This window comes from Erinaceus europaeus, chromosome 1 (assembly GCF_950295315.1).
Source record: "Erinaceus europaeus chromosome 1, mEriEur2.1, whole genome shotgun sequence".
In the NCBI taxonomy this organism is placed as follows: Eukaryota; Metazoa; Chordata; class Mammalia; order Eulipotyphla; family Erinaceidae; genus Erinaceus; species Erinaceus europaeus.
Window position 1 is genome coordinate 187,129,921 of NC_080162.1, and position 18,670 is coordinate 187,148,590.

An 18,670-nucleotide genomic window follows, 5' to 3' on the forward strand; every position below is an offset into this window, starting at 1 on the left:
ATATGAATGCTTAATGCACCCCCCCAATTATGTTTACATATCAGTGCCAATAAATTTATTCCCTTTTGTTGCCCTTGTTGCTTTATTGTTGTAGTTATTGATGTAGTTGTTGTTGGTTAGGACAGAGAGAAATGGGGGGGGAGGGAAGACAGAGGGGAAGAGAAAGATAGACACCTGCAGACCTGCTTCACCGCTTGTGAAGCTACTCCCCTGCAGGTGGGGAGTTGGGGGCTCCAACCGGGATCCTTCTGCCGGTCCTTGCTCTTGGCGCCATGTGCGCTTAACCTGCTGCGCTACTGTCTAACTTCCAGTAAATTTCTTATATAAAGTTAATTTGAGTGGAATCTAAGTTGAACAGATTATTTTATTTTGGATTCTATACCTAAAACCAGAGAATGACAAACATGCTAATTGAAATAAACGGCAGTGAAAGTGACTACTGAAAGTTCAGTTACAGCTCTTATTCTTTCTGAGGTGGGGGAGGGAAAGAGAGAAAGGTACACCACAGCACTGCTCTGTGCCCATGGCGCACTCATTTGATGTTAGGCTTGAACCCAGGGCCTCACAGACAGTAAGGTATGTGCTCTACTGCATGAGCTATCTCTAGGCCATAAATTTTCCATTCTTTTTATTTACTTTAAAAAAAATTTAAATTTTTAATTTTTTTCCTTTTGTTGTTTATCGGCATTGTTATTGTTGTTATTGCTGTCATTGTTGGATAGGACAGAGAGAAATGGAGAGAGGAAGGGAAGACAGTGGAGGAGAGAGAGACAGACACCTGCAGACCTGCTTCACTGCCTGAGAAGCGACCCCCCTCCTCCCTCAGGTGTGGAGCCAGGGGGCTCGAACCAGGTTCCTTAAGCTGATCCGTGCACTTAACCTGCTGTGCCACCGCCAGACTCCATATTTATTTATTTTTAAGAAATCAAATTCTTAATTTATTGTGACATGGGGCCAGGCAGTGGTGCACTTGGTAGAGCACCATGCACAGGGAACACAGTGTATAAGCCCCCACCTGCAGGGGGCAAGCTTGATGAACAGTAGAGCACAGGTGTCTCTCTTTTTTTCTATATCTGTCATAAAAAGAAAGAAGAAGCAAATGGCCACTGGGAGTATTGGAGTCAACATGCAGACACCAATCCCCAGCAATCACCATGGTGGCAAAAACAAAAAAAATTGTGATGTAACTTAATTCATAATAAGAGTGTACCTGTCTGTGTGACTAGTTTCACTGTTATTTTTTTCCTTTATTTTTCCTCTTGCTGCCTTTTGTTGTTGTTGTTGTAGTTATTATTGTTGTTATTTATGCCATTGTTGTTGGATAGGACAGAGAGAAATGGAGAAGAGGAGGGGAAGACAGAAAGGGAGAGAAAGAGAGACACCTGTTGACCTGCTTTACCACTTGTGAAGCGATTCCCCAGCAGGTGGGGAGCTGGGGGCTCGAACCGGGATCTTTACTCGATCCTTGTGCTTCATGTCACGTGCGCTTAACCTGCTGCAGTACTGCCCGACTCCCTCACTGTTATTTCTTGGAGACATTCCTGAATCAACTAGTTAAAATTACTCTCCCCGCTTTCCTTATACCCACTTTAGTCAGTTAATCTCACTGATTTTGTTGTTGTTTGTTTTCTGTTCTCCCTTCCCTCCTTGTGCCACCACACTTCAAGTTAAAATGTTAGCTCCACGAGAGCAGCGACTTTGTCTTATTTATTACCATAGAATTGTTTAGAATTATGACTGACAGGCCCACATACAGTTTAATTTTTGAATTTAAAAAGTATCTAATTAAATCAGTTGTAAACATTTGTTGTAAGCAGTTTGTACACTTTATACACAATGCTGAAGTTTGTAGAAGGCCCCCCTTTTAAAAAAACTATACATTTTGATTTTTTTTAGGACTGACAATTCTATAAAAAATCATTGGAATTCTACTATGCGAAGAAAAGTGGAGCAGGAAGGCTACTTACAAGATGGAATAAAATCAGATCGGTCTTCAACTAAACTCCAACATAAACCTTGTGCAGCTATGGATCATTTGCAAACCCAGAATCAGTTTTACATACCTGTTCAGGCACTTATCTTTCATCTCTTTATTATTTAATTTTTTTCATTAGTTGCTATATAGAAAATTGTGGGTTTCTTAATAGCACAAGTACAGCATATGTTAGGGGGAATAGACACTTAAATTTCCAAACTGTAAATAGGCCACAACTAAAGTTAAACCAGTAGTGAACTTCATATATCTGTTTATTCTGAAATACTTATTATGATCGAAAGCTAATGATCATCTGTACGTTAGTATCTACTGTGGTTTCCTTTTAAAATACTTTATGTAATTGTAGTATTTCTTGCCCCCAAGATGCAAGTTTATGTTAAACAGTTGAGAGGAGAAAATAGTAAAAGATCATCTAAGCTATCATTTTTGGGAGGTGTGATAAATAATTGGTTCTTGGGATTCAATTTTTGCTTTCCCCTTAATACCAATCAGTTGAATGAATGTCTTTAGTTTTTTTCAGAAAGTTTGATGAACTCGTAGGGCAAGCTCAGTTTTTCTTACAGTGTATTTAGTGTAGGAGTTGTCTTAAGGTTTGTTTTAGTTTCCTGTCTACCTGCCTGTCATGCCATTTCTCATGCTGAGTAAATCTTGGTTCTTATCCTATAAAATATAAAGGTTTATGACAGGATTTAATATTATCTATTAGAGCATAAATAAATTGATTGATTGATTGATTGATAGTCTTGACCTGCATGTAGCACAAATCACTTTTGTTCACATTGGTCTGCTAGAACCTTTTTTTTTTTTAATTCTTTATTGGGGGATTAATGGTTTACAGTCGATAGTAAAATACAATAGTTTGTACCTGCATAACATTTTCACATAACAACACAACCCCCACTAGGTCGTCCTCTTAAAGTATAAATTTTGGCTAGGTGTTAATAATGTTTACTTCGTGTTCCTCAGATTTGACTTTATTCTATTAACTGGATATGATTTTTTAGACATAACGTTAAGAGGTTCACTTAAAGTAATGTTACATTAATTTACAAATTGGAGAACATGTGACTGTAGTATAGTTATGAGCTGATAAACCTTAAGGTTTTTATTTTCCTCTTCTTTGTAATTTTCTTTGGATTCCTAGATTTCAGCAGCATAAACTGAAAAAAAATTGCTAATATCTTGGAAAAATTATCATTATATTTTAATTAATTAATTTTTTACCAGATCACTGATTAGCTCTGGCTTATGGTAGTGTGGGGGATTGAACCTGGCACTTCAGGACTTCAGAGCCTCAGGCATGAGAGTCTGTTTTCAGAACCATTATTCCATCTAACCCTGCCCTTATTAGATTTATTTTTTAACTAATAAATGATCTTAAAAATTATTTAGGGCAGGGCCAGGCAGTAGCGCACCTGGTTGAGTGCACATGTTCAAGACCTGGGTCCCCACCTGCAGAGGGAAGCTTCAAAAGTGCTGAAACAGTACTGCAGGTGTCTCTCTCCCCCTTTTCAATTTCTCCTTGTGTCTATTCAAAATAAATAAGCAAGTGGTTTTAAAAATTTATTTAGGGTACAGAGAGTGTTTAGTAGTCTCAATCAAAATATATTGAAAAAGATAGGGTTATTTCTTTTAAGAATTCCTTACCTTTTAAAAATTAAAAAAAGGGTGGTCTGGGAGGTGGTGCAGTGGCTAAGGCACTGGACTCTCAAGCATGAGGTCCTGAGTTCAATCCCTGGCAGCACATGTACTAGAGTGATGTCTGGTTCTTTCTCCTATCTTTCTCATTAATAAATAAATAAAATTAAATTAAATTTAAAAGGGGAGTCAGGCAGTAGCGCAGCAGGTTAAGTGCAAGTGGTGCCAAGCGCAAGGTCTGGCCTAAGGATCCCAGTTTGAGCCCCCGGCTCCCCACCTGCCAGGGAGTCGCTTCACAGGAGGTGAAGCAGGTGCAGGTGTCTATCTTTCTTTCCCCTCTCTGTCTTCCCCTCCTCTCTCCATTTCTGTCTTATTCAACAATGATGACTTTAATAACAATAATAAAAACAATAAGGGCAACAAAAGGGAAAAATTTTTAAAAGATTATAGTTCTGAAAAGATTTTTCTGATTTTAACTTAAAATGGATTGAATTTATTGCTATTTTATATTTTAGTGAAAGAATTGAGAAAGATAAATTTTGTTTTTTTTGCCTCCAGGGTTATCACTGGGGCTCAGTGCCTGCACCGAAAGATATATTTCTTTCTTTTTAAAAAATATTTATTTATTTATTCCCTTTTGTTGCCCTTGTTCTTTTATTGTTGTAGTTCTTACTGTTATTGTTACTGATGTTGTTGTTGGATAGGACAGAGAGAAATGGAGAGAGGAGGGGAAGACAGAGGGAGGAGATATAGCTAGACACCTGTAGATCTGCTTCACCGCCTGTGAAGCGACAGGTGGGGAGCCGGAGGCTTGAACCTGGATCCTTCTGCTGTTCCTTGTGCTTTGCGCCACATGCTCTTAACCCGCTGCGCCACTGCCCGACTCCCTGAAAGATAAATTTCTAATGTAGTGGAGTTACCAAGTTGAGTGACAAGTTATACTAGTCAAGTTTTGTGTGTTAGAATTTAATGTATAATGACTAGTAAATTGTGATTTAGGTTAGCTATTATGGAGGACAGATAATTTTGTATTTATATTGTTAGGTTTTTAAGGTGTAAAAATATTTCTCCTTGTATTATTTCCATTATTGAACAATAAATTTGGATAAAACTTCAAAATTCTTACTGCAAGAAGCAAAATAACTTTTTTTTTATTTTTTATTTTTACATTCCCACCAGCGGTGTAGGAGGGTTCCTTTGTCCCCACACCTTCTCCAGCATTTGCTGCTGTTACCTTTTCTATTGTATGACATTCTCACAGGAGTGAAGTGATATCTCATTGTTGTCTTTATTTGCATTTCTCTGACAATCAGAGACTTGGAACATTTTTTCATGTGTTTTTCAGCCTTTTGGATCTCTTCTGTGGTGAATATTCTGTCCATGTCCTCCCCCTACTATTGGATAGGGTTATTTGTTGTGTTGTTGTTGAGTTTGGCAAGCTCTTTATATAAGTTGGTTATTAACCTCTTGTCTGATGTATGGCGTGTAAAGATCTTCTCCCATTCTGTGAAGGGTCTCTTGGTTTGGGTAGTGGTTTCTTTTGCTATGAAGAAGCTTTTAATTTGATGTAGTCCCATAGGTTTATACTTGCCTTAGTCTTCTTTGTAATTGGATTCGTTTCATTGAAGATGTCTTTGAAATTTATGCGGAAAAGAGTTCTGCCAATATTTTCCTCTAAGTATCTGGTAGTTTGTGGTCTAACATCCCAAGTCCTTGATCCACTTGGAATTTACTTTTGTATTTGGTGAAATACAGTGGTTCAGTTTCATTCTTCTGCATGTTTCAAGCCATTGTTTCCAACACCATTTGTTGAAGAGACTCTGCTTTCCCCATGTAATAGTCTGAGCCCCTTTGTCAAAAATTATATGTCCATAGATGTGGGGGGCAGCAAAATAACTTTTAACTTGTATCAAAATGCTGAGAAGTACATGAATTGATCTGGTTTATTTTTATTTTTTCCCCCATTTTGTCTTTTTCTTTTCTTATTTATTTATTTACTTATTTAAGAAAGGAGATATTAACAAAATCATAGGATGGGGGGGTACACACAATTCCCGCCACCCAATCTCCATATCCCATCCCCTCCCCAATAGCTTTCCCATTCTCTATCCCTCTGGGAGCATGGATCCAGGGTCATTGTGGGTTGCAGAAGGTGGAAGGTCTGGCTTCTGTAATTGCTTCCCTGCTGAACATGGGCGTTGACTGGTCGATCCATACTTGATGTGGTTTATTTTCTAAGACTAGTAATAGTCTCTATTTTCATATCTTTCTATTAAGATATTGCCATGTGGTGTTGATAGTGGTAGGAAATATGAAATTGAAAAACCTGCCTTAGTCTTTGTCTTTGGGAATATTTAATCATAGGGATTACCCCTTTTCCTCTGAGAAGAACGTACTTTTTTTTTTTTTTTGTCTTCTCTAGGACAATCTGATTAGCAGATTAAGCAAATAGTAAATTAAAAAAAAAATTGGGAATAGGTATTGTAGATAATTGCTGATTGGTAAATCTCACCCACAAAAATTCTCAGAGCGCTTATAAGAGATAATACACCTTTCATAAGTGTTCGGACGTTTTATTAGTAGAGGGTAAGAATGCAGATCTAGTTATAAGATAAACTGTTGTAGATACCTACAATTTTCAAAGTTAACAGATACTTCATGATTTTTTTCATATTGATACTTTGTCAAGAGGTTTGTGCTTTCAGAGTATAGATATATATGTATGCATTTATTTACATGTACAATATTAATGTTTTAATTATTTTCTAGATACCAGGCTATCAGTATGTGTCAGCTGAAGGCAATTGTGTAGAACATATTCAGACTTCTTCTGCCTTTATTCAGGTAACCATTTATTTGGACATCCTCCCTTCATAAAGTGGAAATGTTTTTGAAAAGTCTAATAGTGTTTTTCTGTCTATAAGACTAGGACAAAAACGATTATCTTTCCTGTTTATTTTGAGTGTAATAATATTCAAAGAGAATTTTTTTTACTATTTTATTTTAATAAGAGAGAGATTCAGAGAGAAAGATATATAGAGAAAGACCAGAGCACTTCTCAGCTCTGGCTTATAGTGGTGCTCTGGGTTGAACCTGGGACCTCTGAGCCTCAGGCATGTAAGTTTTTTGCATAACTGTGCGGTCTCCCATCTCTCATAGAGAAAATTTGTAAATATATTTGAGGTGTATGAACTGTATGAATATACAGTGTTTGAGAATACCAGTAGGATGGTCCTTTAATTCTTCTTTCCTTATTTTTAAAACCAACTTTAAGTATTCAGGTTATGAGTGAACATGTTTTTCTAAATTGGATGGAATATATGTATTAAATTTCAATAAAGTAAGACATACTTGATACATCTTTTGTAAGATAAAAGAAAGACAGAGAGAGATGAGTAGCACTAATAAGCCAGATCAGAAATGAAAGAGTAATTAAAGCCGATACTATATACATATTCACAAAGAATCATAAGAGACTAATAAAGGAACAAAGAAATAGAAAGCCCACGAAGATTGATAACTGGTCAGGAAATTGATCCAATAATCAAAAAGATAAAATGGCTTTTCCTGGAAATTTGGAAGGAGGAGGGAAAAGGAACCTGTCAGAATTTAAGATGGGTGGGGGAGTCGTGGTGGTACACTCAGTTGAGCAAGTGCAGGTGGTATAAATGTTTAAGGACCCTAATTTGACACCCCAGCCCCCAATTTCAAGGAGGGAGGGCAGCTTCACAAACCATGAAGAGCTGCTGGTATCTCTTTCTCTTCTCTTCTCTATCTTCCCCTCCCCTCTTAATTTCTCTGCAATAAATAAATTAAAAAATATTAAGCAAAAAAATGTAAGGTGGTGGGCGAAAAAGTAATAGTTTCCCAAAGGACAGACAATTAAGCAATTGAATGCACAAGCTAGTGCCCCATAGCCATTGCCCCACTCCAGTCAGAATGTGCCCTTTCCCAACCCCTTTCACCTCTCATTTCTTATATTCCCACTGGAAAATTAACCTATACAGAACTTCTTCAGATTCTTATGCTTAGTAAATCACAACAAAGTTGACTGTTTCCAATTTCTTTTTGTGTGTGTGTGTGTGTGTGTTTTTCTTAATATTTATTTATTCCCTTTTGTTGCCCTTGTTGTTTTATTGTTGTAGTTATTGATGTCGTTGTTGTTGGACAGGACAGAGAGACATGGAGAGAGGAGGGGAAGACAGGGAGGTGGAGAGAAAGACAGACACCTGTAGACCTGCTTCACCACCTATGAAGCGACTCCCCTGCAGGTGGGGGCCAGGGGCTAGAACCGGGATCCAGCTGGGATCCTTAAGCCGGTCCTTGCTCTTTGCACCATGTGCTGGGCTGAAGAATTCTTTTTTTTTTTTTTTTGAGGTAGATTACCACACTTTTTAAAAATAAATGAAGGGGGTGGCAGGCAGGGTAGCTCACCTGGACGGGCACCTGCTTTGCCATTCATGAGGTCCAGGTTTGAGCCCCTGGTGTACTGCATAGGAGTGATACAGTACTGAGAGAAACTTAGGTGCAGTGATGTCTCTTACTCTTCCTGTCTGGGGAAAAAAAAAAAAAAGGCCGTTAGTGGCGAAGTCTCATCAATGACATCCTTTAGGAATAGTCTGGGAAACCTTGTGAGCAAGCAATTTAGGAAAGCTCGAAGTATCAACTATTTACCAACCAATGTGAAGGCTACTTTAATAATTTAATGATAATATGTATTAATTTGTAATGTGAGTAATCTATCTGGATTACCATCTAAATGTGCAAGATTGTCTGTTATTTAAGATAATACTTCTTATTTCTATTTTTTTAATATTTTATTTATTTATTCCCTTTTGTTGCCCTTGTTTTATTGTTGTCGTTATTGTTGTTGGATAGGACAGAGAGAAATGGAGAGAGGAGGGGAAGACACAGAGGAGGAGAGAAAGATAGACACCTGCAGACCTGCTTCACCGCCTGTGAAGCGACTCCCCTGCAGGTGGGGAGCCGGGGTTCGAACCGGGATCCTTATGCCGGTCCTTGTGCTTTGCGCCACCTGTGCTTAACCCGCTGCGCTACCGCCCGACTCCCTAAGATAATACTTCTACATAAACGACTTTAAAAGAATTAAAATAGTTTGGCCATTAAAAAAAAAGTCTTAGGGAGTCGGGCGGTAGCGCAGCATGTTAAGCACACGTGGCGTAAAGCGCATGGACTGGCGTAAGGATCCAGGTTGGAGCCCCGGCTCCCCACCTGCAGGGGAGTCGCTTCACAGGCGGTGAAGCAGGTCTACAGGTATCTATCTTTCTCTCCCCTCTCTGTCTTTCCCTCCTCTCTCCATTTCTGTCTGACCTATCCAAGAACAATGACATCAGTAATAACTACAACAATAAAACAACAAGGGCAACAAAAGGGGATAAACAATAAAAATAAATAGTAAAAAAAAGTCGTCTTGAAAAGTAAAACCAGGTCCAGATGATTCTACCAATGAGTTCTACCCAACTTTCAGAGATGACCTGACACTTTTGTCTCCTTTAGCTTTGCCAAAGTATAGAGAAAAGGAGATTTATCCATATACCTTCTATGAAGTCAACATCACTCTAGTACCCAGAGCTGACAAGGACATTACAAAAAAAAAAAAAAAGATAACCTTTCCATGCACCCATGCACAAAACCTCTGGTTGGAGCCATGGCATCACCTGGGAACACTAAGGGCACCAGGGAGAACTCCACTGACTTCAGTGTTTTGATATCTCTTCCCCTCACTGTCTCTGTATCTAAAATAAGAAGAATGAAAAAAAAAAAGTCTTCAAGTAATAGATGCTGGCAAGGATAATGTGGCGAGAAAGGAGATTTACAGGATTTTGGTGAGAATATTAACTGGTTCAGCCTCTATAGAAGACAGTATGCAGATTTCTTAAAAAAAAAGAAAAAGAAGGAAAAAAGAAACAACAACAAAAACAACTTGCCATTAGGTCTAGCAATTCCTCTCTTGAATATCTATCCAAGGAACACAAAACACTAAAAAGATATATGCACTCTCACGTTCATTGCAGTGCTGTTTACTATAGCTAAGATTTAGAAGCAACCGAACTAACTACCCAGTGACAGACAAGGAAGTTGTGGTATGTTTATACTATGGAATGGTACTCAGTTTTAACAAAAGATGAAATCTTGACTTTTGCCACAATGCAGATAGAACTAAAGGGGGTTGTGTTAAGTGAAACAAATCAGAAGGAAGACAAGGGAACAGACAGGCTGAAATACATAAAACCTTACTCAACTTATGTCTGCAAATCTGAGGTCATTGAGAAGGGAGAGGAGCCCAGTACCCTGCTATAGAGGGAGATGACATTTTGGTGGTAGAGAAGGGATACTAGTACTTACTCTGGGGAGGTGTGAAACTTTGCCCATAGGACAAACATATATAAAGCAATACTCTTTCAGTAAACATATAAATAAGTACTTTAGGACTTAAACTTTGTGTGAGGTGAACTTAAATTTGCAAACTGATATAGATGATTCAATCTAAGTTTCTTATGAATTTGAATTTTCAAAATGTTTTCTATTCAATTGAAAATATCTACCAGTTATCTATTTAGATAACAGAGACTGTAATGTTGCATACTTGGGATTTAGCAGTATTAAGCTTTATTAAAGAAAAAATATTTTCTGTTGCCTAAAAGAAAATAAAAATTGAAACACTGATCATAATAAAGCAACTATAAAAGTAATCTACTTTTGTGTTTCATTTAACGTATTTCAGCAACCATTTGTTGATGAAGATCCTGAGAAGGAAAAAAAAATAAAGGAACTTGAACTGCTTCTAATGTCAGCTGAGAATGAAGTTAGAAGAAAGCGAGTTCCATCAGTAAGAAATGTTTAGATCTTATTGCTAAAATCCTTTATATGCTACCTATACTTTTATACCAGTATTTTATGTCAACATTGGCTTTCACATGTCAACAAGAGGAAACATTCAGCATATTTGGTATGACTCAGATTTTAATATGAACTAAATATAGCTTTTTTTCTCCTTTGCATATTTGAGGTTGACAGATTCTGTGCTGTATCTCTTTGACCACATTTTACAGTGTTCTGTATTATTTTGTTTCCTGAGTCATAAATGTCCAGTGGACTTAAGGTATAATCTTCTGTGTACATAATTCTAAAAAAAATTGTGTGTTTTAGATTAGGCTTTGGTTTTATTTTAAACATTCCATCTGGTAATGACTTTAATATACAAAAGAAAACTTGAAAAATAAATAAGTTACTAGGGATTTATGTGTAGGGATTTATGTGTCCCCAAATTACTTTTATTTTCTCTGTAATTTTTCCATTATACTTATAGTACTAACAGTAAATTATAAAGGGTAGTAGTATTAAAATGTGGTGAAATGGAACATTAAGAGTTTAGTTCACTAAAGAAATTTTTTAAAACTTTTTTGGGAATGTTTTTATTATTTATTTTTTTTCCCCTTTTGTTGCTCTTGTTGTTTCTTTTTATTGTTGTTGTTACACTAAAGAAATTTGTATGTGGTCAGGGAGGTGGTGCAGTAGATAAAGCATTAGACTGTCAAGCATGAGGTCTTGAGTTTGGTCTTCAGGAGCACGTGTATCCGAGTGATGTCTGGTTCTTTCTTCCCTCCTACCTGTCTAATAAGTAAATAGTCTTAAAATTTTTTTTCTATGGATATTATGTTTTGGTTACCAAGTTAAACCTTTTGTCAGAGATTTGGGGGCTGGGAAGACAGCATAATGGTTATGTAAAAGAATTTCCTGCCTGAGGTTGTGAGGCCTCAGGTTCAATCCACAGCATATAACTAGTTAGAGAATTGACATTTTGCATTACAGTGGAGAACATTATCATTTTTCTTAGAACTTGGCAATCTAAAAATAAAGACCAAGTTGAATAGGATTGAAGATTCCAGTTTCTAGATTCTAGAGAGATGTATCCCTGGCAATTATGTGATAATAACAACTACTGAGTATTCTTTATGTTCTATCATAAACATTTTATATGTATTTTTGGCATCCTTAAATTCTGTGAAATGGGTAGTTTGTTGAAGGTGGCTATACTAATAAAATAAGGTTCCTTTAATTTCTTTCATTTCTAGGAAACTCACAAACAGGTTAATCTTGCTTTTCAACAATGTAAACAAAATTTCATCTTACCTATCTTAAAACAGCATTTTTTTTTTCTTATGATTCTTTAACACATTCTGACAATTTTTATTTCCAATAGCAATAGGTACTGTTTATGGAATGCTTCCTATGGGCACCCTGGGCAATATGCTTTCTGACTAGCTACATTAATTTTTTTTTTTTTTTTTTAAACCAGAACATGGCTTAGCGCTGGCTTAAAAGGTGGTGCTGGGGATTAAACCTGGGACCTTGGAACCTCAGTCATGAAAGTCTTTTGTATAACCACTATGCTATTTCCTTGACCCCACATTTAGTTTTAAGTCAAATTAAATTTACCTGCTTGCAATGGTAATACTTTGGCTCTTCAATGTAATGTCTTCCATATTGAACAACTTCAGACTTAGAACATTTTCATCACTTAAGAAAATTATGTTGGGGGTAGGGGTAGATAGCATAATGGTTATGCAAAGAGACTCTCATGCCTGAGGCTCCAAAGTCCCAGGTTCAGTCCTCTGCACCACCATAAGCCAGAGCTGTGCAGTGCTCTGGTGTTTCTCTCTGTGTCTTTCTCTCTCTGTATCTCTGTCAAACATTAAAAAATAAAATACTTTAAAAAAAAAAGAAGAAAATTATGTTGGACTATGTTATATACTTTATATACGATTGGGTTGTTGCAAAATATATGAAATAATTTTATTTTTTTAAAGATTTTATTTATTTATTAATGAGAAAGATAGGAGGAGAGAGAGAGAGAGAACCAGACGTCACTCTGGTACATGCGCTGCCAGGGATTGAACTCAAGACTTCATGCTTGAGAGTCTAGTGCTTTATCCACTATGCCACCTCCCGGACCACTGAAGTAATTTTCTTTTTTTGAAGTAATTGTTTTTGTTTTTCTTTTCTTTCCCTTTTTTTCCTCTTCCCAGAGCACTGTCATCTCTGGCTTATGGTGGTGCAGGGGATTGAACCTGGGACTTTGGAACTTCAGGCATGAGATGCTTTTTACAAAACTATGTTGCTGTCTCCCCGCTCATATTTTTCTATGCAAAAATGTGTCATGACTATACCACAACCCAGTATTTATCTACCTCTAGTTTTATTGAGATATGATTGACATGTAACATTGTATAACTTTAAAGTAGACAGCATACTAATTTGATATACATATATTGTAGATTGATTACCACAATCAACTTAGTTATCACCTGTCATCTCAAATACGCAAGAAAGAGAGAGGGAGAAAATGTTCCTTGTGATTAGAACTCTTATATTTACTCTCTTCATAATTTTCAGGTGGAGGAGATAGCATATTATGCAAAAAGATTTTGATGCCTGAGCCTCCAAAGTCCCAGATTCAGTCCCCTGTACTATGAGCCAGAGCTGAGCAGTGCTTTGGTAAAACAAAACAAATAATAATGCCCAGCATAATTTTCAAACTCTATATTGTCTTTGAATCATGACTCCAAAGTCTGTTGTTTTTTAGTATGAGACATTAGGAAGTTAGGCTCAGATGGTAAGTAAAATATCCAGTAGTCATCTCTTCTGAGATAAAGAAAAATGAGATACTTCTTAACTTGAGAGAATTTACTTTATAATGGAGACAAAGAAAAGAAACAAGGACTTGGGTTGGAGCTTCTCACCCTGTGCATGGAGTGGGGGATGCTTCACAAGCCATGAATAGGGTCTGTAGGTGTCTTTCTTTCACTCTCCCTCTCTACCGCCCCTTCCCTTTCAATTTCTATCAGTCCTATTAATAAAAATAAGGGGAAAAAAAAAGAGCAGAAAATGGCCACCAGGAGCAGTGAATTTGTATTGCTGGTTTTCCCCAGTGATAACTCTGTGACAATTAAAAGAAAAGAAAATGTAGGGGTTGGAGCTGAACTTTGAAAGAGACCAGGTTACAGAATTTTAGGAACGTACACTCTGTTGTATGTTCACATTTCCTTTATCTCACCATGATTTTATAGAGTTTCTAAAAAATCCAATCAAATTGGGGGAAAAATTGTCAACACCATGAGGTTGAATGAAAAAGAACTTGAACTGATTTTGTAAAGGTTGTATATGTGCTGCTACTTACTTTTTTTTTTGTGAAGTATGTTCTAGAAACAAACTTCTATTTAATATCCAAACTGATGTTTTAAGTTGAGAATGCTAAGTGATATTCAATTTCTTCTTGTACTTTTAGCAGCCTGGAAGTTTTTCTAGCTGGTCTGGTAGTTTCCTCATGGATGACAGTATGTCTAACACTCTCAATAGCTTCGAGGAGCACACTAGTGAGTTTTACAGTATGGATGAAAATCAGACTGTGTCTGCTCAGCAGAACTCACCCACAAAGTTCCTGACTGTAGAGGCAAATGCTGTGCTGTCCTCTCTACAGACCATCCCAGAATTTGCAGAGACTTTAGAACTTATTGAATCTGTAAGTCTGAATTGTGAGATTATAAAATACTCAATTTTAGTGACATGTTTTCATATTCAGAAACTCAGTGGGTACTGGCCAGTTTCATAGTTAAGTATCACTTTGTGTATCATGCTTAATTTTGTTCTGGTGCTTTTTCTGCGATGTCTAGCAATATTAAAAAAAAAATCTTCCTCAAGTAAGTACTTTGTATAGAATTTTTAGAGGGTTGGGCAGTGGTGCACCCAGTTGAGCACACACATCACCATGCACGAGGACCCAGGTTAGAGACCCCACTCCCCATCTGCAGAGGGGATGCTTCAGGAGTGGTGAAGTATGTCTGCAGTTGTCTTTCTCTCTCCCTTTCTGTCTCCCCCCTCCCCTTTCTCTTTCAATTTATCTCTGTCCTATCAAATAAAATAGAAAGAAAAAAAAAGGGGGGGGGGAAATGGCCACAGGGAATGGTGGATTTGTAGTGCTGGCACTGAGCCCCAGCAGTTCATTTAAGATTTATTTTCTAAGTATCAGTTTCAAATTAGAGAGATAAAGAAATCAGAGTACCTCTCTAGCACTTGTGTTTCAGGGGATTGAACTGGGAGCCTCAAGCATACAATTCCTGTCCTCTACCAACTTAAGTCAATTACTTTAGCTACAACCATCTTTTTTTTTTTTTTTTGCCTTCAGGGTTATCATTGGAGCTCAGTGCCTGTGCTATGAATCCATTGCTCTGGGAGGCCATTTTTTTTCCACTTTTGTTGCCCTTGTTGTTGTTACTGTTATTGCTGTTGGATAGGACAGAGAGAAATCAAGAGAGGAGGGGAAGACAGAGAGGGGGAGAGAAAGAGACACCTGCAGACCTGCTTCACCGCCTGTGAAGTGACCCCCTGAAGGTGGGAAGCTGGGGGCTTGAACCAGGTTCCTTACTTGGTCCTTGGTCCTCGAACCATGTGCACTTAACCCCCTGCACTATACTGCCTGGCTCTCCAACAATCCATTTTTTATTACACAAATTGAAAGCTAGATAAAACTATAAAGAAGAAAACTAAAATCCTTCATAAACCCAGAGTTAATAATTTAATATATTTTCTTTCAGGCCCTCTCCCCTCCCCTCTCAATTTCTGTCTTATCAAATAAAAGAGGGAAAGAAAGAAAGGAAAGAAAGAAGGGGAAGAAAGAAAGAGAAATAAAGAGAGATGAAGGAAGGAAGGAAGGGAGGGAGGGAGGAAGGAAGGAAGGAAGGAAGGAAGGAAGGAAGGGAAACACAACCATTATTGTCATAATGGCTCAGGTCTACACATAAAAATCACACATATATGTGTATAGTGAATAAACCAAACATACACTTATGTGTTATGTTGGTGGTGAGTAACGTTTCCACATTAAATCATGAGCACGTCTTCTTTTTCTTTTTTTTTTAATATTTATTTTATTTATTTATTCCCTTTTGTTGCCCTTGTTGTTTTATTGTTGTAGTTATTATTGTTGTTGTCGTTGTTGGATAGGACAGAGAGAAATGGAGAGAGGAGGGGAAGACAGAGAGGAGGAGAGAAAGATAGACACCTGCAGACCTGTTTCACCACCTGTGAAGCGACTCCCCTGCAGGTGGGGAGCCGGGGTTCGAACCGGGATCTTTATGCCGATCCTTGTGCTTTGCGCCACCTGCGCTAAACCTGCTGCGCTACAGCCCGACTCCCCACGTCTTCTTTTTCTAAATGCTTTTCAAATCTTTTTTTTTTCTCTCTAATAAAAATAGAAATCAGGAGAGGGGAGGAAGAGATAGACACCTGCAGCACTGCGCCTCTGCTCATTAAGCTCCCCACTCCCTGCAAGTGGGGGCTGGGGGTTTGAACTCTCCTTCATGGTGACATGCTTTTTACTGGGCATACTACCCCCAACCTGTTAAACCTGGATTTTTAATGACTTCATAGTATTCTATCATATGATTATAGCAAAATTTATTTGCCCAATGTACAACTGTTACTGGTCATTTAGGTGGTGTCCAGTTTTCCAGTATTTAAATTCTAGAATATACTATATTAAAGCTTTGTGCAAAGTCATGGCTATGTCCTGAGATTAATTCATCTTCTGGATCACAATGTGTGATCATTTTGAAGATGCTTCATACATATTACTGAATGTTTATGTAGAATGTGACCATATTTTAAAGTTATGCAGTAGTATGAGGCTTTATAAAGAATTGTACTCTTTGATAATTACTTAAAATAATTTATTCTTTAAAATACTTTGGTGATCAGCTTTAGCTACTGAATTAGACGAATTAATTATTTTAGGATGTTTTAAATTGAAGTTGTAGTAAAACCAAGATCTGCTTTTCTCAGCTGGTCTTGTTTAGAAAAAAAAATGAACATGGAAAGACCTCTTTTTAGTCATAAAGATGAATAATTAACTATTACTGTCATCCTATGTTTATATTTAACAAGATTATAGTATTAACTTAATGAATTTATTGCAGGATCCTGTAGCATGGAGTGATGTTACCAGTTTTGATCTTTCTGATGCTGTTGCGTCTCCTGTCAAGTCCACCCCAGTTAAATTAATGCGAATTCAACACAATGAAGGAGCCATGGAATGCCAATTTAATGTCAGTCTTGTACTTGAAGGGAAAAAAAACAGTTCTAATGGTTCAGACAGTGAGGCTATTTCTTTAACGTCCCCAAATGTGGCCAAGTTCAGCACTCCACCAACCATCCTCAGAAAGAAGAAAAGAATACGAGTGGGTCAGTCTCCTGGCGGTGAACTTAACGACGGTTCATTCAGTGATGGAAGTAATGCCGCACTAAAGCACACACCAGTGAAAACACTACCATTTTCTCCTTCACAGGTAGTAGCGTTATTTTTTTGCTCCAAATGTTAATGAGTTAATTAATTCAGATTCTTGCTGTTCTTACTAGTAGTTCATAACTTTAAAATGTAGAAATGAATAAGGTATTAAAATGCATACACTAGAATGCTAAGCTCTTATAAATAAGGTGTCTCAGAAAGTGTAGTAATTGCATTGTACTATCATACCGTTTTTTAGAACTCGTAAGGATGTTACAAATAAATAATTCCACCTCTTTATAGAACTTGTCAGGAAATAAGCCCAGAAAGGTAAAATGTTTTAGCCCAAGTTAGCTAGTAACAGGATGAAGGCAGAGGTCCTACTTTCTAAATAACTATTTGGCATACGTCAAGTGTATATTAATAGAACACTGCATACTGTAAGATTGAATGTGTGCAGCATGGTAGGGGTACAGTAGATAGTGCTGGACTCTCAGGCCTGAGGTCCCGAGTTTGATGTCCAGCTTTGCATGTGCCGTCGGAACCAAAGTGTACCTTTGGTTCTCTCTCCCTCCCTATCTAATATGTAATTTTTTTTTTTTTAAGAATTTTATGTGTGAAAAGTTTTCCAGGGATGTCATGGGCTGCCTTGTAATTTTATCTCTGAGCAACAGATATTTATATAAGGTCAATTTATACCTTGTAATGAACATTATTCTAGCCTATGTACTAAGCACGTTTCTTATATCTCAGTTAATTTCCTTTCAAAAAGATTTGAGGTACGTGGAATGAATCTAGAAGCCAAACAATCTGTGTCCAAGGTCATGGTTGATAAGATAGGAAATTGGTGTTGCTGGAAATATCTTGATAAAGATTTAAAAGTTTCTTTTTTTTTTTTTTACCCAGAGCACTGACCAATTTTGGCTTATGGTGGTATGGGGGGATTGAACCTGGGTTTTAGAGCCTCAGGCATAAGAGTCTCTTTGCATAACAATTAAAACCCTGATTTAAAAGTTTCATAGGAGGGGAGTCGGGCTGTAGCGCAGCGGGTTAAGCGCAGGTGGCGCTAAGCTCAAGGACCGGCGTCAGGATCCCGGTTCGAGCCCCCGGTTCCCCACCTGCAGGCAGGTTCCTTCACAGGTGGTGAAGCAGGTTTGCAGGTGTCTGTCTTTCTCTCCCCCTCTCTGTCTTCCCCTCCTCCCTCCATTTCTCTCTGTCCTATCCAACAACAACGACATCAATAATAACTACAACAATAAAACAACAAGGGCAACAAAAGGGAATAAATAAATAAAATAAAATAAAATTAAATAAAAAAAAAAACAGTTTCATAGGAGAAGAAGCAATTTTGTGGTCCGGGAGGTGGTGCAGTGGATAAAGCTTTGGACTCTCAAGCGTGAGGTCCTGAGTTCAATCCCCAGCAGCACATGTACCAGAGCGATGTCTGGTTCTTTCTCTCCTCCTATCTTTCTCATAAATAAATAAATTCTTAAAAAAAAAATAAGCAGCAGCAATTTTAATAGTCAGATAAAGTTGGAGTATACTATGATATGGGTGGATGCACCTTTTGATGCTGGGCAGATGAGCAGGATCTGACAGTGCAGAGTCACTGTTTCCTTGAAAGTTGTGTCGCCTGTGCGTCAGGGGATGGCATTTTCGTAGCCTGCAGTGAACCGTATATTCTCTGCACCAGGCCAAAGGTCTACAAAGCATCCTGGGGAAGATGAAACATG

At 37.6% G+C, this 18,670-nt stretch overlaps 1 protein-coding gene across 3 annotated transcripts in view; it reads left to right on the plus strand.

Annotated features, from left to right (window-relative positions):
• MYBL1 (MYB proto-oncogene like 1) overlaps positions 1-18,670 on the plus strand; it is a 47,130-nt gene that overhangs the window by 15,889 nt on the left and 12,571 nt on the right. For 2 of the 3 annotated variants that reach the window (XM_007527005.3, XM_007527011.3), the window contains exons 6-10: positions 1,897-2,071; positions 6,404-6,478; positions 10,380-10,484; positions 13,944-14,177; positions 16,630-16,998. In XM_007527005.3, the coding sequence (XP_007527067.2) occupies positions 1,897-2,071; positions 6,404-6,478; positions 10,380-10,484; positions 13,944-14,177; positions 16,630-16,998 (958 nt within the window). The remainder of the gene's footprint in view (positions 1-1,896; positions 2,072-6,403; positions 6,479-10,379; positions 10,485-13,943; positions 14,178-16,629; positions 16,999-18,670) is intronic. The other variant, XM_016189892.2, reaches the window with a different exon arrangement.